Genomic DNA, 27,137 nt, shown 5'->3' with positions numbered 1-27,137 from the left:
ATCATTGATTGACATTTACAGCCATGAATGTCAAGAATTTTGACAGGTGGGGTAAACTGAGTGGGTTAGTGACAATAAAAATGGCTAAACTTTTGATCGATGAGCCAAGTGGACGAAGTGGGAGGAATGATTCAGACAGTGACAATTTACATCTGAGAATATTTGACTATACAGAAAACAAAACATAAGACATTGACCCAGAAAACAATTTACACACTAAGCTACAGAACAATTGTGAACATTAAACTGAACCATATGAACACAAAAAGATGATTTTTCCATAAAATATTTCAATTGCAGAAGTCTAAACTCATTTTTTCTTAACTTGTGAATCACTTGAAACCAAAAAAATCCTCAGAAAACTATTGAAATATTTGTCTCTGGAACACAGATGCAAGAGAAGCAACGTTTTTTTTTGTATATACTGTACATATTTATGCATAATTTCTTTTTGTATTTCTTAATTCTCTTTAGAGAAACTCATTGAACAGTTTTTCTGGCTGTTTGAAGAATATTCAGCTGGATGGACACTTGTTGTCATCTGCAGACGAAACATTTGGGGTCACTCCATGTTTTGAGGGACCGACTGAGAAAGGCATATTCTTTGCAGAGGAGGGAGGATACATGCTTTTGGGTAAAGCGTACCTTACTTTAAATTATGATATGGCATGACATTAAAAGGTTTGGGCACACCCATGGTAGACAAGCATTTGCATGCCTCTGTATACTTTTATAAAAGAGAAATGTTAACATACGATGCTGGCCAAAAGTATTGACACGCCTGCAATTATCAGATGATGCTCAATTTTTCCCAGGAAATGATTGCAATTACAGACGCTTTGGTATTATAATTTTCATATATTTTGTATGCAATGAAAAACACAAAGGAGAATTAAAAAAAAAAAAAACCTTATCATTTTACACAAAACTCAAAAAAATGGCCTGGACAAAAGTATTGGTACCCTCAGCCTAATACTTGGTAGCTCAACCTTTAGACAAAATAACTGCGAACAACCGCTTCCGGTGTCCATCAATGAGATTCTTACAATGCTTTGCTGGGATTTTAGACCATTCTTCTTTGGCCAACTGCTCCAGGTCTCTGAGATTTGAAGGGTGCCTTCTAAAAACTGCCATTTTCAGATCTCTCCACAGGTGTTCTACAAGATTCAGGTCTGGACTCATTGGTGGCCACTTTAGAAGTCTCGAGTGCTTTCCCTCAAACCATTTTCTAGTGCTTTTTGAAGTGTTTTTTGGGTTATTGTCCTGCTGGAAGACCCATGACCTCTGAGGGAGACCCAGCTTTCACACACTGGTCCCTGCATTATGCTGCAAAATTTGTCAGTCTCCAGACTTCATAATGCCATGCACACGGTCAAGCAGTCCACTGCCAGAGGAAGCAAAGCAGCCCCAAACATCAGGGAACCTCTGTCATGTTTGACTGTGGGAACCGTGTTCTTTTCTTTGCAGGCCTCGTTTTTTTCCTTGTAAACTCTACGTTGATGCCTTTGCCCAAAAAAACCCCCTCTACTTTTGTCTCATCTGACCAGAGAATAGGGATGGGAATTTATACGATCTTTCCGATTCTATTTTCGATTCTGTTTAACGATGCGATTCTTTATCGATTCTCACTTTTAAAACAAAATACACCAAACACCAAACCAGTCAATCTGCACCCACTTCGTTTAGTTTGGAAGTACTTCACAAATCAAACAGTAAAGTCTTGTGGTCCAACGTCCTGGGCTCCTCAACCTGAGGACCTGCTTACAACAGTGCAACAACTAAAACATCAATAAACTGTCACATGGAACACATCCAATAAAATATTTACCAAATTCTCAAATAAAACCTATAATGCAAGGTTAGGGTTTTAAAATGATTTAAACAAAGTAAAATAAAGCTGCCTATCATCCAGTGACAAATCAAGTACTCTTTGGTTCAATAGCACTATTTTGTGTACTACTACAATAAGTGCAATTTTGCTGACCGTACTGAACACTCAATTAGCAATTCTTATGCAGAAAAACAAACATATCTGCTTTTGTGGGAAGGACACGTGCTCTTTCTGGGCATGAAACATTAAGTAGCCTCATCACAAAACAGCCTAGCAGAAAAAGACCCAGAACGAATTAATAGTAGGCCTACTGTAGTGGTCTGCAGGGTATTTTTTCTCCCTTTACCCAACGTTTCTGCATAAAGCAATCCCATTTGAGAAGCACAGCCAAGCCTGAACAAATTCAACCTACCGAAAGTCAGGGGAATCAACAGTAGAAAAGGGATGTAACCCTTTAAAGACAAACCTAGTCACTGCTTGGTGACATTGATCTATCCTCTCCTGTGTCATTCTATTTTTTTCCTGCCTCGATAAAGGGGAGGCGCGACAGCCAATGAACTGGTGCTACCAGCTTCGGAACAAGTCAGGCTCTGTCTATCATCATTGTGGCGATGATGGTGGGGGAATTGGGACGGGGCCATACAGTCCGTGCCCGGCTCTCCCCTGATTTTAATTCACACATTAAAGTGTGTACGACAGGAGAAAAAAAGTCTTAAATATGATTATTATGTGAATGAGAATCATATTTTGAGAAATTAGTCTTTTAATCTTCCGGTTGGCCACGCCAACCATTATAGGGCTTTAGTGTCCCCAACAGGTGGATAACATCAGCGGACTCATGATTTCATCTGATTTAGTATGCAGCCCATTGAGGGGGCATTATTCAGAACGAGGAAAACGCGACAAAGAGAGCCGCAAAATGTCATTGTTTCAGTCTCTCTACTCCAATATTTTTACAGGTTATTCTTTTTATGCAAGTATTTTTCCCCAATTGCTAAATAAATGGCATGGTCATGACAAATAACAGTCTTGAGCTAAATGGAAAATGAAATAATAAAAATGCATTTATTCAGGACGACATGGCAAAATTACTCCATAATGGTCAAAACTGTCGACTTCACCGTTACTGTCGCACCTCCCGAACAATATTTTATCACCTAAATCGGGCTTATGTCATTTCCCTTTCCCGGCTTCAGAGAATGTAAACAAACCAAGAGGCGTGACAGCTAGCCGACATGCTAACCCGAACCGAGTGATGTTTCAAAGTCTTCGAAGCGTAAAATCACACATAACTAGCCTGATCATTTCACATGACGACTGGGTTGTCGATTGTCTTCGCCGTTCGGCAAACCACCCAGCAGAGAGCAATTTACAGCTCGTTCCCCTGCTACTACGGACAGGGGAGCTCGCCAGGGAAGCAGCTGGACAATGACCACTGAAGAAACCGGCCGATGTCGGAGAAACGTTTAGCTGCCAAATGGTCAACACGAATATGGCAAAATAATACTTTACCACACGGCGAAGTCGTAAACAGTGGAGGAGGGCGGCTGCAGCTGTTGTGCAGCTAACGTGCAGCTAATGTGTATGAGGAGAGCTTTTTACATGCCTATCCATGATCAAACATAAGTTGTCCTTTATTTAAAGAAAGTTTGTAGTGTTTACTTTGTAATCGCAGTATTCACGGCTATTTTTAACACAAAGTTGCAATTTCTGATCGTGTGGAAAATTTGACAGAACACCGGGCACACCATGAGGGCAAAAGCCGAGTATAGTGCTCGCCCGGCAGGGGGATGTGCGACAAGCCGCCGGTCGTCGGCGGAGTGGACAAGGAGCATGTAAGCCACAGAATGCAAGCCACATCCGTATTAAAATGATCCCAGTATTTGACATAATACAAAACACGATGTTGACTCAGCTCGTAAGTCCCATGGTCCCACAGTAGTAGGACTTGTTTTGGCCAATTTCCACCAGTGAATGGAAACCTTTTGAAACCCCAAAAAGGCGCACACGCCTCTCCCTCGTACAGCAAGATTTTTCTGCTGCTTTTTGGCTGGCATGATGTGAAAAATAAACGTATTAATCTGCAAAATCAGCTGAATCCTTAGTCCTTCTCATACAACAGTACGACTGTATAGTGAAGAGGACTCCTTCCTCCGTACACGTCACAGTGCTCTTTCTCAACTCGAGACTGTTGCCGGAAGTCACTCATTTTCATGGCGCGGGATTAAAAAAACTGAATAAATATAACGATCGCTTCCGAACGCATCCAAGCAGTCCATTTCATTCAGAAGCATACAATACCGCGTGTATTAGAACTAAACATGCTTTTTTGTGTCACAGGCACTTTAAGGTTGTGGGATGGATGGGACCTGTTGGGGAGGGGTGCTCACGTTTACCTCCTCACGACAGGCTCCGCCATTCCTGCACCTTTTTTAACACACCACACACATCATACCCCACAGGAGAGCTGCGGCAAATGGCGGTGGGACGGGTGGCTGGATAGAAATTCCATGTAGCGGTCCCACGTAGGGTCGGTTGCCAACGGGCTTACACTCACAAGGGATTCACACGATTACTGGGTTCTAGATCACAGTGCTGATTTGTGCACACGCTATCCCGCCCAATCACTTAGCTTATAGACTTTCTCACACCCCTCCCCTTCTTTCCCTGGTCAACAGGCCCCCCACATAGTGTCAACTGGAAATACATCTAGCTGACGATAGCACCAACATATTAATAGTGTAGACGTTCAATGTATTTCTAGTTGTTGTGTTTCTTTTCTTTCTTCTCTTGTGTTTCTTTTCTCCTGTTCCCCCATAACCCCTTCCTGTTCGCTGCTTTGTCATAATAAACGAGATATGTTGAATGATCACAATGGGCGTAAGTCATACTCTCAATGTGAAACATTAAAACTGTTCAGACCAACCGGACACATAGACTTCCATTCTCTGTGTCAAACAGCTGAACAGTACAGGTTTAAAAAAAAATCATCATGGGGATCTAAGTGTAAAAGAAAGAACGAGGCATAGCATTTGCTTAATGTTACATGTCGATGTGAAGCAAAGGACATGTTGTGTGCGCTGTTAGTTACGGGACTACGTACCTGGAGTATCCATGGTGCTGCCGCTGTCTCGGCTACTTGAGTCACTTTGTACCCGCGATGAGTCGAAAACGCGACACTCGGTGATGCGGATGCCGTGCTGTGTTTGCAAATGTTTAATCATATTACTGGTGTTCCCACCCTTAGATGATATCAACACTTTGCATATATTGCAAGTTGCCCTTTCATTTTCACCCTCTTTCCTGGTGAAGTGTAGCCAAACTTTGGAGCGAGTAGTTCTAGTTTGATGCGTCTGGACAACAAGACACGTCACATCACGTCACATGACACGTTCCTAAAGACGTGTATTGATGACGCAATACGCGTCTTTAGGATTTGTTAAAGGGATCGTTAAGGCTTTTTCATTGTGACGTCGAGGCCTCGGAACACTCGAAACCGGTTCGGAATTGGAGTCGGATTTCGGTTCCCATCCCTACCAGAGAATATTCTTCCAAAACGTTTTTGGCTTTCTCAGGTACGTTTTGCCAAACTCCAGTCTGACTTTTGGATGTCTCTGGGTCAGAAAGGGGGTCTTCCTGGGTATCCTACCATAGAGTCCCTTTTCATTCAGACGCCAACTGATAGTACGGGTTGACACCATTGTACCCTCGGACTGCGGGACAGCTTGAACTTGTTTGGATGTTAGTCTAGGCTCTTTGTCCACCATCTGCACAAACTTTCGTTGAAATCGCTAGTCAATTTTTCCTTTACATCCACTACTAGGGAGGTTAGCCACAGTGCCATGGGCTTTACACTTATTGATGACACCACACGGTAGACACAGGAACATTCAGGTCTTTGGAGATGGACTTGTAGCCTTGAGATTGCCCATGCTTCCTCACAATTTTGCTTCTCAAGTCCTCAGACAGTTCTTTGGTCTTCTTTCTTTTCGCCATGCTCAATGTGGTACACACAAGGACACAGGACAGAGGTTAAGTTAACTTTAATCCATTTTAACTGGCTACAAGTGTGATTAAGTCGTGCCACCACCTGTTTTGTGCCACATATGGGTAATTGCTGTTAATTACACAAATTACAGAAGCATCACATGATTTTTCAAAGGATGCCAGTACTTTAGTCTGGCTCATTTTTTGGAGTTTCGTGTAAAATGATAATGATTCCATTTTTTCCCCCATTCTCTTTTGTGTTTTTTCATTGCAAGCAAAATAAATAAAGATACTACTACCAAAGCATTTGTAATTCCAATCATTTTCTGAGAGAAATTGAGCATTATCTGACAGAATTGCAGGGGTGCCCATACTTTTGGCCAGCACTGTACAAATGGTTCCAATGAATCCTTTCTCGCACATGTGTGTTTACCTCCCATTTCAACCAAGCAGTACGTCTCGGATTTATTGTTTGGTGCACATGAGTGTTTACACATCACAGTGTTTACACACAAGCAGCACTAGCAAATGATTCACACCATGGTTTGTTTTAAACAAACCAAACAAGGGTGAAAACATCCACATTTCAGCCATAATGCTCTCAGTGATTGAGAGGGGGAAATCAGAAGGATTATCTTTGCATAAAACCAACCTTTTCTTTTACTTCCCCCTTTTAGACACACTTGACTTGGGAGATCAATTTGAACTAGAGCTGGAGGCGCGGCCCCATGTAACATCAGCTGTTCTTCTGCATGTGCCTATAGCAGAGGGCCATTTCTCTGTATACATTCATGAAGAAGCAGTAAGTATGCTCCACGTATCACAGCATTGCTGTACAACAGGGGTGTCTGGACTTTTTTCTCCGAGGGCCGTTTTCAGAAAAATCGAATGATGTAAGGGTATGGTGTCATCTTGTTAAGTTCTAATGCCAAAATTCTTGGCCGAAACCGAATATTGGAAACACTTGGCCGAAAAAAAACGAAAACTGAAAGACCGAAAAGTACACATGCATATAATTTATTTTTTAGTTCATTTTTATATTTAATTATTTTCCTATGACTACCTTTTGCCTTGGCATTGGTTCTACAACGCTGGAGGAAAGAAAGAAATTTAATTTTGAAAGGTGCCGATTCTAAAAATGGATTTTTTGATATCGGCCGGTCGGATAAAAAAAGGCCGATACCAATATCCGTCAAATTTCCAAATATCGGCACCGATAATCGGTCTATCTCTAAAATATACTATATATGTGTGTATTAAGGATGCCCCGATCACATATTTTTTCACCCGAGTCCGAGTCACCTGATTTGGAGAATCTGCCAATACTGAGTCCCGAGCTGACAGTTTTTTTGTTGTTGTTTTAATTTGAACAAATTTTCCAAACATATCACAGTACTGTACTTTTAACAGTACTTCCTCTTCCGCTTTTTCCAGGAGCGTTGATGAGAACAAAATGTTATAATTTTGTATCTTTTGGCAATGTCATTGTGTTCCAGGATTATTTTGTTACCTTTTCAGCCCTTTAAAAGTAAAAAATACATAAATTGGGCCTGAATGAAAAATTGATATTGCAGAATATATTGCCAAGGCTCCACACTTACTTTTTGGTGCATTGGTTGCACTGGTGCGCCTAACATTTTTCTTATGTGCACCAGAACAAAAGGCACACCCACATTTTTCACATTAAATGCCAGTTTTTTAATCACTCTCCATAATATTCATATAATTCATATGAGTCCACTCAAATTCACTCACGCTTTGACGCTCACGCTGACGAGAAAAGCCGCTAGACAACGAAGATTGACTAAACGATGATTGACACATTTGTGCCTTTGATGGTAGAGCTACTGAGCCTTCACTTGCCAGATCAAAGCTACAAACCTGTCAATCATTGTTATCTTTAACTAGTAAACTCCACTGCACTGCTGAACCAAAAAAAAAAAAAAAACAGCAGGAGGGAGAGTGAGGGGCTGTATGAGTATGAAGCAGAAAAACATTTTTTTGAATCAAAAACCTGATCCTTTTCACCTGATTCCAATCCTTTGAAAAATGGCATGATCGGCCCGATTTCTGATCACGTGATCAGATCGGGACATCCCTAATATATAAATACTGTATATATATATATATGTAAATATATAATATATATAACTAAAAACAAATGTATATATTATGTACATTTATATACAGTATTTATATATTAGGGATGATTTTATATATACTCTATACATATATAAATATATTATATTTATATATATAAATTATATTTATATATTTCTATGTATATATTATACACATAATATATAAATTTCTGTTTTTATTTATATATATATTATATACATAATATATAAATACTGGTAAATGGTGTTATACTTATATAGCGCTTTTCCACCTTTCAAGGCGCTCAAAGCGCTTTACACTATCTCACCATTCACCTACTGGTAACGCAGCACCAGGAGCAACATGGGGTTCAGTATCTTGCTTAAGGATACTTAGGCAAGTTCATCAGGGCGAAGAATCGAACCCACAACCTCTGGGTTGGGGGACAACTACTCTACCACTGAGCCACGCCACGCCACCACTGTATATATGTTATATGCATAATATATAAATACTGTATATATATATATTTATATATACTCTATACATATATAAATATATAAATGTAAATATATAATACAGTGGTACCTCTACATACGAAGTTAATCCATTCCAGGACCTTGTTTGTAAGTCGAAATGGTCGTATGTCGAGCAGGATTTTCCCATAGGAATACATTATAATTCCATTAATTCGTTCCACAGCCCAAAAACCTGCACTAAATCCTTAAAAAATACTGCTGGTGCTATTACAAATGGCAATTACACGTAGCAAAACAAATAAATTATAAATCAAAATTGGAATAATATAATAAAAAGAATAATAATAATTCCTGTAATAGTGTAACGAATCGGGTTCTAATAAGGCGGACGTTTTTTTGTGTACCTGAACGCACCACTGACGTGCCTGGACCGGTGAGCTTGAGTTTCACTTTCACTTTGAATGTTCTCTTGAGAACACCGTCAATTGCAGCAGACAGCAGGCGTTTTGTGTTGAATAAGTTGTGAAAGAAATGATGACAACGTGGCGAAGCTGGCGATTTCTTTGGAGATGTTACCACAATAAGAATTGTCAGCTTAACTTATAAAGACTGGCGAACGATCGTCGGAGGAGGACCGTGGAGATGTATTGTTGAGCCATTTCACGGATGCCCACCCCACGCTCATATTTTTCTGTCATTTGCATCTTCATTTAGAAGGTAAGCGTCAACTTTTTCCTTGTTTCACCACCTGTACCAACCTTTTCTGAAACCTGTGTTGATTTGTCACACAAGAAAATCCGCCGTGCATTCGTCTGCAGTGCTGCCATTGTCGTCGTATTTCGAGCATGTCGTCGGATGTAGAAACAAATGGCGAGTCAAATTTTACGTCGGATGTCGAAAAGTTCGTGTGTCGAAGCGATCGTATGTAGAGGTACCACTGTATATATAACTAAAAATAAATGTATATATTATGTACATTTATATACAGTATTTATATATTAGGGAGCGGCACGGTGGCTGAGTGGTTAGCACGTCTGCCTCACAGTTCTAAGATCAAGGGTTCAATCCCGGGCTTCGGCCTTCCTGTGTGGAGTTTGCATGTTCTCCCCGTGCCTGCGTGGGTTTCCTCCGGGAACTCCGGTTTCCTCCCACATCCCAAAAACATGCATGGTAGGCTGATTGAACACTCTAAATTGTCCGTAGGTATGAGTGTGTGCGTGAATGGTTGTATGTCTCCTTGTGCCCTGCAATTGGCTGGCAACCAGTTCAGGGTGTCCCCTACCTACTGCCCCGTGTTAGCTGGGATAGGCTCCAGCACCTCCGCGACCCTCGTGAGGAAAAGCGGCATGGAAAATGAATGAATGAATGAATGAATGAATATATTAGGGATGATTTTATATATAATCTATACATATATATACATATATTATATATATTTATATATATATAAATTATATTTATATATTTATATGTATATATTATACACATAATATATAAATTTCTGTTTTTATTTATGTATATATTATATACATAATATATAAATACTGTATATATGTTATATACAGTATTGATATATTAGGGATACAGTATTATATATATATATATATATATATATATATATATATATATATATATATATATATATACAGTTTTTTTATATTAGGGATACAGTATTTATATATTAGGGATGATTTATATATACTGTATACATATATAAATATATATATATATAAATCGCTCTCAGAATCTTATTAAAAAACGATGCTAACTTCATTTGTTTTGTGTCCAGTTATGAAAGCTATGCAAGCAGTGGCTAAACATGAGCACTGACACTGTGAGAACCAATCATTTTGGATCACAGCCTTTTTCCAAACATTGGCAATCAGGAGAACGATATTTTTTCAAGATAATGTAGGAAATAACTGCATTTGGTGTGCCAAATTGGTTTATTGTGGACACCATGCCACATCCATTACATACACAAGAGTAGAGCTATGTTGCGATGCGAACACGAGCTTGGATCTGAGAAAGATGGTTGTCACAACCATACAACTCTTTTGAAATTTGACTCTCTTTGTGACATTTTTGGGCACCAGTGTTAGTACTGTTATTATCACTGTTCAAAAGCTGCGGAATGTTGTTGAAATTAAAATAATGTATTTTCCAGGTGTCAGTTGTTTTGACTGATGGGGTACATGTGTTATCGGCAACCGTTTCAGTAGGAGAGGCCTTCTGTTCTGGCCACTGGCATAGAATTGCAGGTCAGTATGTTATTGTGGTCAAATATGTAAAAATGTCTTTGGAACAATGAAGAAGACCCAAGGAGTACTAAATCCCAGGGGCGGACTGGGACTAAAAAGCAGCCCTGGACTTTGACTCAGCCCAGAATCGCTGTATGAAGGGAAACACAGCCCCTCTAGGGCAGGGGTGGGCAAACTATTCCACAAAGGGCTGCAGTGGGTGCGGGTTTTTGTTGCAACCCATTAAGAGGACACATTTTCACCAATCTGCTGTTTTACAAGTGCAATCAGTCGATTGCAGTCAGGTGCTTCTCATTTCTGCTGAACCCAAATTGGTTATACTATCAGTGCTGGGTCAGTTGGAACAAAGACCAGGACCCACTGCGGCCCTCGAGGACCAGTTTGCCCACCCCTGCTCTAGGGGGAGAATTAAAAAAATATATATTTTATTGTAAAATGCATCAATTTCGTGCACTTTGAGAGAAAAATGAAGCGGCTATGAAAAACTACACATTGCATTATTATACATTTTAACTTGAATACTCACTGAGAAATTAACAGAACAGTCCAGGTCTCAATGTAGAACCAGAAAATGCAGGAGACTGCCTGAAGCACAAAGAAAACATGGTATGATTTATGATGAATCACAATGAAAAGAGGCTGTAATTATACATTTTAACTTGAATACTCACTGAGAAATGAACAGAACACTCTCAGGATCTCTATGTTGAACCAGAAAAAGGCAGGAGACTATTTCTTCTGAATTAATATTGCTGCTGCGTGTGCATACGTTGTTTTACAGCTAAAATATTTTTTCTTTGGAGAGGGATAGTAGGACTAGCATACTGTAACTTGACACGATTGCAAACGGGGAAATGGAGTAGTTGGCACTAACCTTTTAATTGCCATTTATTTCATTTAAAATGTAGCTACCTGGTGGATAACAATTGCCAATATACCTAGCAAGTAACCCTCTTCATCCCTATTTACTCGCCCTGCGCTTGTCTGGGGAACTTCCATCAGCTCATCATTATCCTCTCCCTCGTCTGTTGTCCCTCCCTGCACTCACGCTGCCGCTCCCACTCTCACCATCACCGGGGGCTGGGCTGTTGCTAGCCGGCGTGGCCGTTGCAGCCAGACTGCTGCTTGCGAATATGTGTGTCAGCTTGTGACATTTCGATGCTTCGCTCTCGAGTTTCTTTAGTTTTTTCTCTCTAACCTTCTCCACGCCACACTTCTCTTTTCGTTTTTTGCCAACGCCATCCATATTGTTTATCCACGCTCGTCGCTATTTTGCTTCCACAAGGAGTAAGGCTTTACCAAAGTAGGCCACTCTGTGCTTTCTTCGTTCTTCTCCTATCAGATTGGCGGTTAACAGCCAGGCGCATCGCTGCCACCTGCCGGATTGGATGCGAACTGTAAATAATCATAGAGGATAGGGGGGATAAAAACAGTGATGTATGTATGGCGGCCACCAGCCATCCAGAGCACCAGCCGTTCTGTGATCCTCCAGAAGCTACAGATTACCAGTCCGCCCCTGCAAATCCTCATATAGTGTACAAGAATATGCAGCGCTCATGCTTTCACCCTTACAACGTATACCTAAACTTAATATTCTTCAAGAATATAAACGTTGCAGTTTAAACAGTAGTCCTCACCCCAAGTAAACCCTTCAGAGGTCACCATTATGACCCCCAAAAAAGGAAGAAAAATGTACATTCATTGTTGAATCTATCCCATACATATCTATATCTCCCATCATCCCTTGAGAGAAAATGGCTTTGGTTCGCGCATGCGCAGTAGCAATCCATCGCAATCTGGTTGTCCGTCACGATTGGGTAGTAACAGCCACAAACAGCAAAGCTGGCCTGGCCAACTGTAATATAAAAATGAAACTTTCATGGTATTCTAATTTTCTGACATGTACCTGTATGTACTGTGCTGTCTTATTGCAGTGATGAGGAATATGGACAATCTCAAGTTACAAGTAGACCAGAAGGTCCACCGTGTGGATGGCTTTCTGAAACTTCATTCGACAATCACCAGAAAGATTTTCATTGGCGGCGTGCCAGGTGAGTAACTCACAGGCATTAGTAGTACTTACTTTTGCAACCCAGAGATTTCCAAACATTTATCTCCCTCTCAGATCGCACCCATGCTGGTCGCCATGTAACCAAGGAGCCCTATGTGGGTTGTATGAGGAGGATGATGATCAACAACATCAAAGTGAACTTCAGAAAGGCAGCTCTAGTCCATGGAGCAGTCAGTGTAGGATCCTGTCCAGCTGTGTAGTAACACAATAAAAATGACAACTGTTCTCTAATGCCTCACTCTTTGTAACTTGAATGTTTTTTGGCTACAACCAAAACTCAATGCCAATAACCAAACTAAACATTCATTCATTCATTCATTCATTTTCCATGCCGCTTATTCCTCACATGAAAAGCATAAATTTGGTATATTTCATAGGACATACAAATAATGGTCCAGCTAATGTATCTTAATGTTTACTATGTAATAATAAATGGCTTTGTTTTGGCAAAACATTTTGTTAATGTGTTATTTGTTTAAACACATACGTATACTTTTCAAAAAGCCAATCCCATCCAATTTTTATATATTTTTTAAGTTTGCTTGAAGGGGAAATTTTACAGCAAAATTTTACAACAAAATTAACATCCAGATATGAAAAATATACAATAAAATCTGACATGATCCAAACATGTTTTGAAATAATTCTGTTGCATAGTTTTCTCGAAAGTGCAGGGAAGTTCGCCAACCGGTCTACATCTGTTATGTGGATTTCGAGAATGTGTTCGACCATGTCCCTCGGAGGGTCCTGTGGGGGGTGTTTTGGGCATAGACTTCATAATATATTGACGGGATGCGGGGCCGATTAATAGGAGGCCCATCTCCGTCAAAACTTTCCGAGTGGAAAACCAGACAAAGAGTTTTTTATGTTGAAAAATCTTGTGAATAAATGCTTAAATCTCTGAATTCTCTATAGATGTGGACGTAAAACAGTCACGATTCTTGGTTAAAAACAAAAACAAAAATTCATCAAAATTTTCTTTTATCCCAGACAATAGTCATCTGACGAAGGCGGAAGTGTTCGCCGAAACATGTCAGGTAATTATACTACTATTGAAAATTTTGACTAATCTATGAGTGTGGGCAAAATGAACTCAATACAACTGCAAAAAAAAAAGGCAGTTAGCATTTATTTTACGTAAATACTTCGAATGTGCTGCTAGTCTTTAAGCCACTGTGGCGCCGCATTATCACCACAAAAAGCTCTTTACGCTTAAATGCCTGAATTCTTTATAGATATCGACGTAAAACAGTCTCGATTCTGGGTTAAAAGCAAAAAAAAACCCCCCAAAAAAACCGGACAGTTAACATTTATTTTACATAAATATGTCGAATGTGCTGCTAGTCTTTAAGCCATTGTGGCGCCACCTTATCAACACAGAGCTTTTTACATTGAAAATTCTTGTGAATAAATCCGAAAATCGCTGAATTTTTTTTTTAATAGATATGGACGTAAAACAGTCTCAATTATTTGTTAAAAGAGCAACGAACCGGCTAGTTAGCTTTTATTTTTTTTTAAGTCTGTAAGTCTGTCCAATATGCTGCTAGTCTTTAAGCCACTGTGGCGCCGCCTTATCACCACAAAGAGCTTTTTGCATTGAAAATTATTGTGAATAAATGCTTAAATCCCAGAATTCTTTATACATATGAATGTAAACCAGCGGTCTCAAACCGACTCCACAAAGGGCCGCAGTGGGTCCTGGTTTTTGTTCCAACAGATCCAGCACAAACAGTTCAACCAATGAGGTTTCTACTAACATAAGCAGCACCTGATTGCAATCAACTGATTACACTTGTAAGAAACCAGATTGGTGAAAAGGTATTTGTCTCGTTTGGTTGGAATGAAATCAAGTACCCCCTGCGGCCCTTTGAGGACCGGTTTGAGACCACTGATGTAAACAGTCTCGATTCTTGGTTAAACGCAAAAAAAACCCAAAAACAATAACGGGCAGTTAGCATTTATTTAACGTAAATATTGCAAATTATTACGCCAATGCCGTAGCAGTTAATTTCTCCCATTGATTTTTTTCACAACGTTTCAAAATGCATGCATGGTACGAAAAATATAATAATTACCTTGAATCCTCAAACAAATCACTCCTGAGACAATCCTTCCTGTTTGTGTGCGGTACAGCTTTCCTGCTTATTCAACCTAAATCTGGCGTTGGATTGTTGCATGTGTTTGAGAATAACTGCGACGGACTTCGACCGACTGAAGCGGCTTGTGGTACGGCCCCCTACTTGAAGGCGTGGCGCAGTGTCTGGGGATTTTGTCTCGTCAATATCATTATGAAGTTTATGCTTCGGAAGTACGGGCTACCGAGCCCCTTGGTAAAGGTTGTTCAGTCCCTGTACGGACGGTGCCAGAGTATGATCCGCATTGTCGCCAGTAAGTTGAATCTGTTCCCAATGAGGGTTGGACTCCGCCTAGGTTGCCCTTTGTCACAGATTGTGTTTATAACTTTTATAATATTTCTAGGCGCAGCCGAAGCGTTGAGAGGTTCCGGTTTGGTGGCCTCAGCATGGCATCTCTGCTTTTTGCAGATGATGTGGTGCTACTGGCTTCAGATGAGATCCTGCCCTAAGTGGAGGAGTTCAAGAACCTTGGGGTCTTGGGGCACCGGGGAAGACCCAGGACACACTGGAGAGACTATAGCCCCTTTCACACATACCTAATAAACACAGTTAAAATTCCGGGATTTAAAAGGGATGCCCTTGTGCGTAAAAGCAATTTCCCGGGCCGTTTAACTGGTCACGTCTTAGTTTTACCGTATGTCCGGGACCTTCCCGGGTCGAGGCATGTGTGAAAGCACGCGTATGATTCCCGGGTCACATCACAAAGGCTGATGACGTAAATATCATGGCAGTGAAACAAAAAGCGGTAAACATCACAATTATCAACTTGGCAAACTGGAAATGGCAAAAGTAAACTGAAAACAAAACGAAATTAAATTGCTACTGGAGTCCATCGCCCATCTTTGGAAATGTGTGGTTTATTTTGTTGCAGATGTTAGTGTCGGCAACTGCGGAAATAAGGTTGTACCTCAACGCAAACAATGGAGGGATGCGTTCTACGGTTTAATAAATACAAACAAAAATACATGCGATCGCGGAAAAGGGGGAATAACACAATGGGTCCGTGACAGTAGGTCAATGGGGATCAATGATATGTAATAGGCATAGAGCCGATAAAACGGCAAAATAAATACATTCAAATACGAGCACAATGTAGAGGATTTTAAAACAAGGGCGGCAGACGGACAAGCTAGCAAATGCACGAAATTCAAGAGTACAAGGTGTCGAATGGCGCCCAGCTAGTTGATATCTAGGTACCCTTCTCTTGGATCACCTGGGCTTAAATACTGTCTTGATTAGCTTGAATTGGCTGCAGGTACGACGTCGGGAACGCTCCCAGAAGCTCTGTAACAAAACATGTTCTGACCAACAGAATGTTACAGCCGATGCCGAGCAAAAATGATGTAATGTCTGGGATTTAAAATCGTGCCAGCCGCCCACCCCCCGCCGAGACGCCAACCTGTGATAAATCGTCAAGCCACTTTCACACATACAAACTGGTTTATTCCCGGGACATTTCCCTATGTGTGAAAGCCATGACATGTCTAAATCCCGCGTCACCTTACACAGGAAATTACCGGGATATAAATCTAAAAAGGGGTTTATGTCTCTCGACTGGCCTTGGGATCCCGCCGAAGGAGCTGGTTGAAGTGGCTGGGTTATGTCTGGTATGTCGTAACCCAGGGACTACCTGTACAACACTTTTTTCTTTTTTTTTACTTAGGGAGAGAAAATATACTGGCACTCCAAATAGCCACATTTAACATTTTAGACTTTAGAAGACTTTATTGTCATTGCACCATACAGAGAAACAGAATTCTTCTTTTAAGGTACAGCCCGACCAAGACATTTACGACAACACTACATGAGTAGACAGTGCACAACTGCTAGCCAGATTGCCATTAAAAAAAAAAAAAAAAAAAAAAAAAAAGAGTCCGGGATCTTAGATGGAGAAATGAAACCATCGGGTTGGGGAAACAAGAGGATAAAATAAACAAACAACTAACCTCCTATGTTAGTTCAAGAAGAAGAATGAGCGATCATGAAAAGACAGATGCCATAAAAAAAAAAAAAGTGGACTGGAGAGCGAAGGTGGCAAAGGGAGCTGGGGAAGGGTGGGTCAAAAGGACGGCAGGCACAGTTGCCTCATCAGGCTCTCGTAACACTTACCCCCTCAAGACAGTGTGGAATAGTTTGCGGTAGAAAAAGAGACAGTGAATCGATGTCTGTACAGTCTGAGATGAGGAATGGTGACAGAAGTGAAAGACATGTTGATGGGGGTGGTCTAAGGAATAACTCTGTGTTGTCTACTGTAGAGGAAATAGGCAGCCTAAGGCCAAAGATAAGACTATTTTGCTTGCAGGGTGAAGTTTTGCCTCCTTTCTTGTTCCAGAGGTCCATTTCACAAAGCAGTTTCAATGAACTCTTGAGTTTAACTATGAACTCTGAGTTGAACTACTTTGAGATAGCAAACTCCATTCCTAGAGTCCCAAAAGCTGATTTGCTTTACTTTAAGCAACTCAAAGTAGTTCGACCTTGAGTTAAGCATGCATAGCCCCACCATTAAAAGCTGTCATCAGTGAAGCTCTGACTCAATGACTCACGGCAACAGAGTGCATCAAGGCACACGTTTTTGACCGTTCAGTATGACATTGCCTTACTTAAATGCTCTCCGATATTAATAAAACAATCCTTTTGTTTCCAAAGAAACGCAGTACAAAACACAATATTTACTGCGGTGAGTGCAAAATTGAAAGCACTGATGTTGCATAAGGATATTAAGTTGTGTGTGCAAATGATGTACTGAGATGTGAAACAGTACCAATTGATATGATGGATATTTAATCCTCTCCACGGTATAGTTGCACCTTCATCCAAGGGATTGTTGACAAAAGGACATGACATCTCAGTGAAAAAGCTTGGTGACACCTACTGTGTATTTGCACTGAAAAAAGTAAGATTTGCAAAAACCTGGGTGTTGGAGGAGGTTAGTGAGGCCATGAAGAAAAACTTTTGGAAGACTAAAGAAATTTTGGTCCACCATTCGGTAACTCAGGAGTAAAATGTGTTGGATGTATTGGCCAAGTCCGGTCCTCAAAAGCATCAATCCAGCCTGTTTTCCATGTTTTCTTCTTGCAACACAAATGAATAATCAGGATCATTGTCAGACTTTTGCAGAGCTTGCTGATGAGCTGACCATTTCATTCAGGGGTCTTAGAAGAGGGAGATACAGGAAAAGGCTGGACTGAGGCTCCTGAGGACCAGATTTGGCCACCCCAGATGATTTTTCAATTTCCTTAAATGAGTACGCAGGGTCTCAGGAGGATACACACTGTCTGAAAAGTGGTTGGGATTCTGTTAATCTTGATTTAGAACATTGTGAATCGCTGGGCCAAATACTTCAAAGGCATCCTTCGTTGAGAGTACTTTAGCATGAGGTGGGCTTTCCCATCTCTGGGGTAGAAGTCACCAAGGTAGTTAAAAGCTCCTCAGTCTCAGGGTCCTGTGGGTGGATGAGATATACCCTGGGTTCCTAAAGGCTGTAGATGATGTAGGGCTGTCTTAGTTTACAGACCTATGCAACATAACGTGGACATCCTTTGTCTCTGGTTTGGCCTTTGTAAGAAGAGAGACAGAAGGCTGTGTTCAAACTAGAGGGATCACACTCCTCAGCCTCCCTGGTATGGTCTACTCATGGGTAATTGGGAAGAGGGTTTGTCGGAAAGAATCTCAATTTAAGGAGGAGCAGTATGGTTTTCCCCTTGGCCATGACATAGCGGACTCTCTCTCCAGGGTCATTGTGGGTAAATGGGGTGTCCCCTAACCCAGTGGTAGGCAAACTGGTCCTCGAGGGCTGTAGTGGGTCCTGGTCTTTGTTCCTGATCTAGCACAGTTTAACCAATAAGGCTTCTGCTGAAACAAGAAGCATCCGACTGTGATCAACTGACTGTGTTTGCAAGACACCAGATTGGTAGAAAGGTTTTCTCTTGATGGGTTGGAACAGAAACCCATACACACTGCGGCCCTTTTTGGAATAGTTTACATAGAGAAGGCATTATATCGTTTTCCTCTGGGAGTCCAGTTAGGCTGGCTCCAGTACTACTGTGTACCGGTCATTCTAATACAGGCTGTTTGCCTCTGACTTTTTACCTCAGTGTATTTTGAAATTAGCTAAATGTCCATACACCTAAAGTCAAGTAATACATAAACGACAATAAATTGCTTAGCTCGGTAGTAATAACAGGTCAACAGGTTATGACGGCGCCAAGAAGAGGGAACCAGCGACGGTACCAATCGACTTCTCCAAGCGAGGGGTACATGACATCACCTCATCATGATATCCCCTCATCTTCTCATGTGATTAGATGCTAATTTGATCACACCTTTGGAGTATATAGGGAGCACACTGGCTGTAGGACTCTATTGATACTTCCACTTATCTGTAATTGCTCAGAATAGGGAACTATTAGACAGAATTCTGTACTTGACGTTTGCTGCATCTCTGGAGTCAATATACTGGGATCAATTAGCAACTTCTGGTCTGTGAGTCTCTTCTTTAAACTATTATTGAATCATTAGGCTATCACACTCCTCAGCCTCCATGGTAAAGTCTATTCAGGAATGCTGGAGAGGAGAGTCCGTCGGCAAGTCGAATCTCCGATTCAGGAGGAGCAGTGTGGTTTTCGTCCTGGCCATGGAACAGTGCATCAGCTTTACACCCTCGGCAGGGTCCTCGAGGGTGCATGGGAGTTCGCCCAACCGGTCTACATGTGCTTGGTGGATTTGGAGAAGGCGTTCGTCCGTGTTGCTTGGGGAGTCCTGTGTGTGGGAGTATTGGGTACCGTGACCCCTGGTTAGGGCTGTTCGGTCCCTGTACGAGCGGTGCCAGAGTTTGGTCCACATTGCCAGCAGTAAGTCGGATTCGTTCCCAGTGAGGATTGGACTACACCAAGGTGTTATCACTGATTCTGTTACTAACTTTGTTCGGTTTGGTGGCCTCAGCATTGAATCTCCTCTTTTTGCAGATGATGTGGTGCTGTTGGCTTCATCAAGCCATGATCTCCAACTCTCACTGGAGCGGTTCATAGTCAAATGTGAAGCTGTTGGGATGAAGATCAGCCCCTCCAAATCTGAGACTATGGTCCTCAGTTGGTGGCATGCCCTCTCTGGGTCGGGGATGAGATCCTGCCCCAAGTGGAGTAGATATTAAGTATCTTGGGGTCTTGTTCAGGAGTGAGGGTAAGAGGGAGCGGGAGATCGACAGGCAGTTCGAGGCAGCGCCTGCAGTGATGTGGATTGTCTACTGATCCGTTGAGGTGAAAAAGGAGCTGAGCCAAAAGGTGAAGCTCTCGTTTTATCAGTCGATCTAATTTCTTACCCTCACCTAGTCTCACAAGCTGTGGGTTCTGACCAAAAGAACAAGATCCCTGACACAAGCGGCCGAAATGAGTTTCCTTCGCATCTACAGTATCTTAGAGATAGGGTGGGAAGCTCGGTCGTCCGGGAAGGACTCAGACTCGAGCCGCTACTTCTCCTCCTTGAGAGGAACCAGTTGAGGTGGCTCTGGCATCTGGTTAGGATGCTTCCTGGACACCTCCCTGGAGAGGTGGCTCGGGCATGTCCCACCAGTGGAAGGCCCTGGGGGCAACTCAGGACATGCTGGAGAGGGAAGTCTGGGCTTCCCTGACCAAGCTGCTGACCCGCGACCTGACTCTGGATTAAGCAATACATAATGGATGGATGGATGAATAATTAGTACACTTCTGCTCTCGGGTAAACGAACACGGATAACATAATTAGTACTGTTTTCCCTTGACCCCCAGTAGGGTCCTACGGCCTTTAAAAGTCAGATTTCTAACACCATCTTCACTGGATACAAGTAGGTGAAATTATTTTTTTTTGCGGGGTGTCCAGGCTCTGCCTTGAGTCTGAGAAGTCATCTGAGAAAAATTTAGAGTTGATCTGGTGCTTCACCGCTTGAGAGTAGCCAGATGAGCTGGCTTGGATTACTGATAAGAATGGCTTTTGGATGCCTCCCTGATGAGGTGTTCTGGGCATTTCCCACTGGGAGGAGGCTGACGGGACAGCCCAAGATATGCTGGAGGGACTTTGTCTTGGGGCTGGACTGGAAACGCTTCAGGATCCACCCTGTAGAAAGCTAAACAAAATGGAATGGAATGGATAGGAAAGGAAGTCAGAGCTTCCTTGGTGACTCAAATAAGTGGATGAAACTGGTTTGATGATGGATGGATAGTCCTTTGATTGATGAATCCAATTTCTTTGGCATGTCCATCTTTTGGGTCCATTGCATCTATTGTCATTCAATCACAATTCCTGAGGATTTTTTAAAATTCCTTGTTAAACAAGGCTTGACATGATCTAAATACCATTATTTCCCCAAAAAACTAGACTTGTCCTTAGTAGATGATCGTTAAGGTAAACTGATGAAGATACTTAAAGAGAATGGAGAAAGCAAAATGCATTAAACCGTACGTTGAACAACGTACATTGTTCACAAATATTTTACCACATTTAATATTTTTTTTATCAAGAACTGGATGACACCACAGAAACACGACCAGCATTGTTTTTTTGTTGTTGTTGTTTTTTTTGCACTTGCTGGAGGAACACTTTTTGTCCCCCCAGGTGGTCATGAATTGGCATCAAATAGCCAAATCAATGAGTGAATTTTGCATTATTACACTGGATCATGGCTAAGCCAATACTGTATGTGTATCATCCATGGGGCACTGGGAATACTGCATGTTACCAGAACAGTATAGACTGTAGCACAGAGAAGCAGGCATTGCTCCTGCTTAAGCACATACTGGTGAAAGAGAAAACCTAAGGCACAAATGGTGTCATTTTAAAATATTTTTTGACATACAGACTATTTGCTATGGGTCAATCTCACCATGCATCTCTTTCATTTCAAGTGTTTCATCATTCCTGTTTTCTTTGGTTTGCTCAAGAATCATCCCATTATGTGACTTGTAAGCTTCTACAAACAATGGAAATTCAGACAAGCTGGTGTTACACTGTTTGTCTTCAGTCTCTTCATGTTCCTCATCTTTCCTCTTTCCTTCGTCCATTTCATGTTTGTTACAATCAAAGGTGGCGGTAACCCAACCGTAAGCTTCACTATGAGGACGGCGAACTTCTTCTGTGATGTTCTTCTTCAAGTCCCGATTTCTGGTTCGTTTTGCAAGTTTGGTGACGGAACCCAAGCGGTTAAAAATGTTGTCCTCGGATGTGGTTTGGTGGTTAGACTGACGGTCGCTTTGTTCAGCACCCCTTAGTCGAAGATTGTTCAATTTAATGTCAATACTTTCCTGGGAGGAGGTTTTGTAGCTGTTTGTGTCCAGGCTGTTGAAGATGGCTCGACGCTCTGGAGAAAGGATATCCATGGACACTGCACGCTGATCTAAGCCGAGCTGTCGTCTTTCCATACTGCGGATGGTTGCCGCTCGCTGTAGTTTGTCGCTGACTTCCACGCTCATACGACGCCTGGTTTCTCTCAGTTCCGCTCTTACGTTCGCTTTCCACTCTGCTGCGTGAGCCTTGATTTCCCCGACCTTGGAAAAATACACAAAATACGTCACTGTGTTTATGTCAAGTCAACCCCTAAAATCACAAACTAAAATCACAATAGAGTCATTTAACATGATGGATTGTAGGTCTCTAAAAAAACTTTTTTTTTTTGTTGCAACTAAAAAATAAGTTAACTCATGGAAATAATGTCATCTGAAAAGTAAAACGCCACACTTTAAAGTTTTAGGATTGACTCTTTTTTTTTTCTCTCTCTCTTGTTGCCCAGACTTTTGCTCTCGATGTCAAACTTTCTCTCTTGCGCCACCTGCTTGCAAAACAAATTTCTCTCGTGCGCTGTCTTTTCTTGTACGCTCCTTGCTTTTGTGATTGCGAATTTGACACAAACATAACTAGTGTTGTTTTCGAGAACAATGACGACATTGAAAATATTTTGCCGACGAACAATTTCTTCATGATGATGACATAAAAAGCTAAAAATGTGGCTTGGGAGACTAGAACATAAAACGAATGCCAGTTTTCATCTGACGAGATGAAAATGCGACATCATTTCTGTTATATGTTCACAATGCATGATATTTTCATATTGTACGAGGAGTACGTCAGCTTGCATCGTAGCACTGTTTGGGGCATGTCACTTATGTGAGATGTGCTGCACCTCTCACACCTCAAGTCTCCTCACCAGAGTTTTGGATGTATCTCAAGCTAGACTGTGGAAACACGTTAAGATTGTTTTCTTATCGTGGCAAGGGAGAATATGCAATGATGCTTTAGCTTTTAAAGGTCTGTAAGTGATAATCAGATGCTAAAAGTACTGTAACTCCTAGAGTTAGCATAGCATTTGTGTTCACGTTAGCATTTGCATTTGGATCCTTAGCTGCAAGAACTTTAAGAAAACTAATGTGATTGTCTTAGTTTTTTTTTTAGTTTTTTTTTTTTACTAGAGACACAACTCAACATTTTCTGCTGAAAGCACATGTCTTTTTGCAGTGACAATATATAACTGATTTTCTAATGTGGAGGTTCAACATTCATTGTTGGATTGTGCCGTTATTAAGTGGGTTAAACTATCCGAGTAGCAGTGTCTATATAACTTTCATACACCTGCCTTTGTCCATTGCTCAGTTTAATGGGGAAGCCAAAAAGTGTTACCCGTGCTGCCACCAGCTGTAGCCTCTCCTGCTGGGTAAAACTTGGGCATCTGTTGCAACACCACCAGCTTCCCCAGGTGGGCCGGCCAATCAGTAGTGACATAAAGGGTAGCCCTGCGCGTCTGACACATCTTTGTGGAAACTCCCACAGTTGATTCCGTGCACAGTGCTTACAGTGTAGCACAAAAGGGAGTACACCCCTCACATTTCTGCAGATATTTAAGTATATCTTTTCATGGGACAACACTGACAAAATGACACTTTGACACTATGAAAAGTAGTCTGTGTGCAGCTTATATAATAGAGATGATTTATTTTCCCCTCAAAATAACTCAAAATACAGCCATTAATATCTAAACCCCAGGCAACAAAACTGAGTACACCCCTTTGAAAAAACGTACATCCCTAAATGTCCAACTTGAGTACTGCTTGTCGTTTTCCCTCCAAAATGTCATGTGACTCGTTAAAGGAGTGCTGTCAGCATTGCTGCAGAGATTGAAGAGGTGGGGGTCAGCCTGTTAGTGCTCAGCCCATACGCCGCACTCTACATCAAATTGGTGTGCATGGCTGTCACCCCAGGAGGAAGCCTTTTCTGAAGACGGTACACAAGAAAGCCTGCAAACAGTTTGCTGAAGACATGTCAACAAAGCACATGGATTACTGGAACCATGTCCTATGGTCTGATGAGACTAAGATTAATTTGTTTGGTTCCGATGGTCTCAAGCATGTGTGGCGGCGACCAGGTTAGGACTACAAATATAAGTGTGTCATGCGTACAGTCAAGCATGGTGGTGGGAATGACCCCCCCCCCCACCACCACCACCACCTCTTCATCTCTGCAGCAATGCTGAGAGCACTCCTGTAATGAGTCACATGACATTTTGAAGAGAAAATGACAAGCAGTACTCAATTTGGACATTTAGGGATGTACGTTTTTTCAAAGGGGTGCACTCACTCTTGTTGCCAGAGGTTTAGATATTAATGGCTATATTTTGAGTTTTTTTAAGAGGAAAATAAATTTACTCTATTACATAAGCTGCACACAGGCTACTTTTCATTTTGTAAAAGTGTCATTTTGTCAGTGTTGTCCCATGAAAAGATAAACTTAAATATCTGCAGAAATGCGACGGGTGTACTCACTTTTGTGATGTGCTGTAGCTCGCGCTAATAATACATTTTATAAGAATGACTGAAACGGTATGTAAGTGAACCGAACCGAAAATGCAAAACCGAAACGGTTCAATAATCCACATTAACCGTTACACCCTTATTATATAGGCTTGCTGAAGTCCCAGCTTTTCACTTCCTGGGACTGTCTACATCAGCTTACGCGGGCTCCTCCCTATTGCCATCGTGCTGTGCTTTGCTGCGGGACACTTTTCACACTTAGGCTGCCTCTAGTGTGAAACAGCCCTTACATTCATTTGTTGCAAAATAATAATTCTAAACGACGCAAAACAGTACTGAATGATGAAAAAGATGTGAGTGAATACCTCTTCTTTGGTCTTTTTGGATAGCACCCTCAACCAGTCGCTAATCATGTTTAGTACTGCAGCAAAATAGGCCAGACCACCCAAGATCCAGAACCACACCAGCGGTCTGTACCACTTGCGGTACTCAATCCTCCGATTTCCACCTACGACAGGGGGAAAAAATGGCCATTGATAAGTAAGGTGTCTCATGATACATTCATTTCCAATACCATTTGGGCTCCTTACAAAGAGTTCATGCCAGTCTGACCTTGCATGAAAGACAGGGTACAACTTAAACTTCAAAGTATTTCTTTCCCAACATTGGATGAAAGAGCAAATGAGAATTACCTGACACTTTATGTAATTTACGGTCAATCCTGATAAATTAATTGTACATTTTTAAGTAAGCACATTGACTCAAAATTCTCTTGGACACCCCACATTCTGGCCACCACCTTTTCTCTCTCCATTAGGCACTATCGTTCACACTGCAAAAAAAATAAGTTGTATTTTTTGGCCTAAAACAGTAATTTACATTGGTAAAACTTGAAAATATATGTTATTGACATTTAAGACAATAATCTAAGTTAGCACAACGAAGCAAAACAGTTGTATGCTCCAAAATAATGTGGTGAGTTGTTAATACTTAAGTCCATACGTTGTGGTTCAATACAAAGGACGAAAGTTCTGCCAACCCATTTTTCTTTATTGTGAAATGCAACTTTCCAAGTTGGCATTTTTCACTTTTTTGTTGGCTGTGTGCTGCTGTTGCTGCTGCTGCTGTCTAGGACTGAAGTCTGCATAGGTAAGTTCTAAACAACGTTTCATTTATTTTAACGTTAAATCATTCAGGAATCTTGAGTTGTTTCGTAATGAAGAAAGCGACCTACGCATTTTCAACATTTAAACACAAGGCTTTTCGGTCCTTAGCAGTTATAGCGGCTACCTGATGCTATAGGAGGGCTGTAGTACTTAAGCCAGGCAGTAACCTTAGTTTGTCTGGGCAAATCCTATTCAAATATGACGGCATGTTGTCTTCTGACTGACTGCTATTGTGTCAATCCATGTTTAACTCAAAATTGCGGTTGCAACGTTAGCCGACATTTCATTTCATCTTTCATAAATGTGCCTTCGTCACAGCATCAGACATAGGCGGGCATGTTAGAAAATGCTCACGACACGTCAGCAATGCTTTGTCTCAGGTATGTTTACGGGGGTGTGACGGTCAGACCATCAACGGTGTGTGTGTGTGTTTAAGTTAAAATTTGAATTTCCGTTGTTCGTCCTGGTTATACTGAATCACGTTGTTTGAAAACGTTGAAATGCATGTATTTGGATCAATTTTATACTAACTGCTGACTTATGTGACTGTCCTGTCCTGTATTAAAAATTTAAAATGGGAAAATATTATATTATTAGTCTTGTCAACTATAGTCCCTCGTCTTTAGTTTACAGTGTTGACATGATTGTCATTAAATTGGTAAAATGTTTAAAATTCTTGCTGACTGCTTTACTAATCCCCAGCAAATTGTCATCTTTCTTTTTTCAGATTGAAATTAATGCAGTGCAAGTTGTGCAAGTTTACCTACGCCGTTGATGCTGTTCTACTGAAACACTATCGACTACATCACAGAGGTCCAACCTGGCCCTGCATCCACAGGGACTGCTGTTGCATGTTTGATGATACTACTACTACTACATGGCACAATTTGCTCTCATTCATTAGTTTGCAATGCATGCACTTGGCCCTGATGGAAGAGATTTGGTGCTCGTAGAGTTTCAATAAAACAAATGTATTGAATGTATGTATTACATCTCTACTTATTTCAACATTTGATTTATGCATTTGATAAAACATTATTGTTTATATTATTGGTTGGATATAGTATATACTTAACCCAACTACTTGGGTTAAGTACACTTCTTACACAGAAGTGCATTCTGTGTAAGAATTTACAGAGGAGTCATTACAATATTATAAATTAGTACAATTTACAGGACAGTTAGTAGAAGTAAGGATTAAATGTTATTACAATGTAAAATATTAAGTTAGAATTTAGGCGAGAGTGAGCTCAAGTTACATTTAAAAGTTATTACAATGTAAAATTATAAATTAGTCCAATTTAGGGAAAAGTTAGCTGAAGTGCGGATTAGAAGTTATT

The 27,137-nt window shown here is 41.1% G+C and overlaps 2 protein-coding genes across 2 annotated transcripts in view; one reads left to right on the top strand and one right to left on the bottom strand.

The window, feature by feature from the left end:
• lama4 (laminin, alpha 4) overlaps positions 1-14,282 on the top strand; it is a 106,561-nt gene extending 92,279 nt beyond the window's left edge. The window contains exons 36-40 of the mRNA XM_057823020.1: positions 475-634; positions 6,496-6,620; positions 10,565-10,658; positions 12,593-12,709; positions 12,784-14,282. Coding sequence (XP_057679003.1) covers positions 475-634; positions 6,496-6,620; positions 10,565-10,658; positions 12,593-12,709; positions 12,784-12,929 — 642 coding nt within the window. The 3' untranslated portion in view covers positions 12,930-14,282. The remainder of the gene's footprint in view (positions 1-474; positions 635-6,495; positions 6,621-10,564; positions 10,659-12,592; positions 12,710-12,783) is intronic.
• A 2,036-nt stretch (positions 14,283-16,318) lies between these two features.
• Positions 16,319-27,137, bottom strand: part of kcnk10a (potassium channel, subfamily K, member 10a) — a 49,710-nt gene continuing 38,891 nt past the window's right edge. Inside the window, exons 6-7 of the mRNA XM_057823093.1 lie at positions 24,997-25,139; positions 16,319-22,378 (exon numbers count right to left, since the gene is read on the bottom strand). Of these exons, the coding sequence (XP_057679076.1) occupies positions 21,701-22,378; positions 24,997-25,139 (821 nt within the window). The 3' untranslated portion in view covers positions 16,319-21,700. The remainder of the gene's footprint in view (positions 22,379-24,996; positions 25,140-27,137) is intronic.

The sequence above is a fragment of the Corythoichthys intestinalis genome, chromosome 19, assembly GCF_030265065.1.
Source record: "Corythoichthys intestinalis isolate RoL2023-P3 chromosome 19, ASM3026506v1, whole genome shotgun sequence".
NCBI classification, from domain to species: Eukaryota; Metazoa; Chordata; class Actinopteri; order Syngnathiformes; family Syngnathidae; genus Corythoichthys; species Corythoichthys intestinalis.
This window is presented reverse-complemented; position numbering and strand designations above follow the sequence as displayed.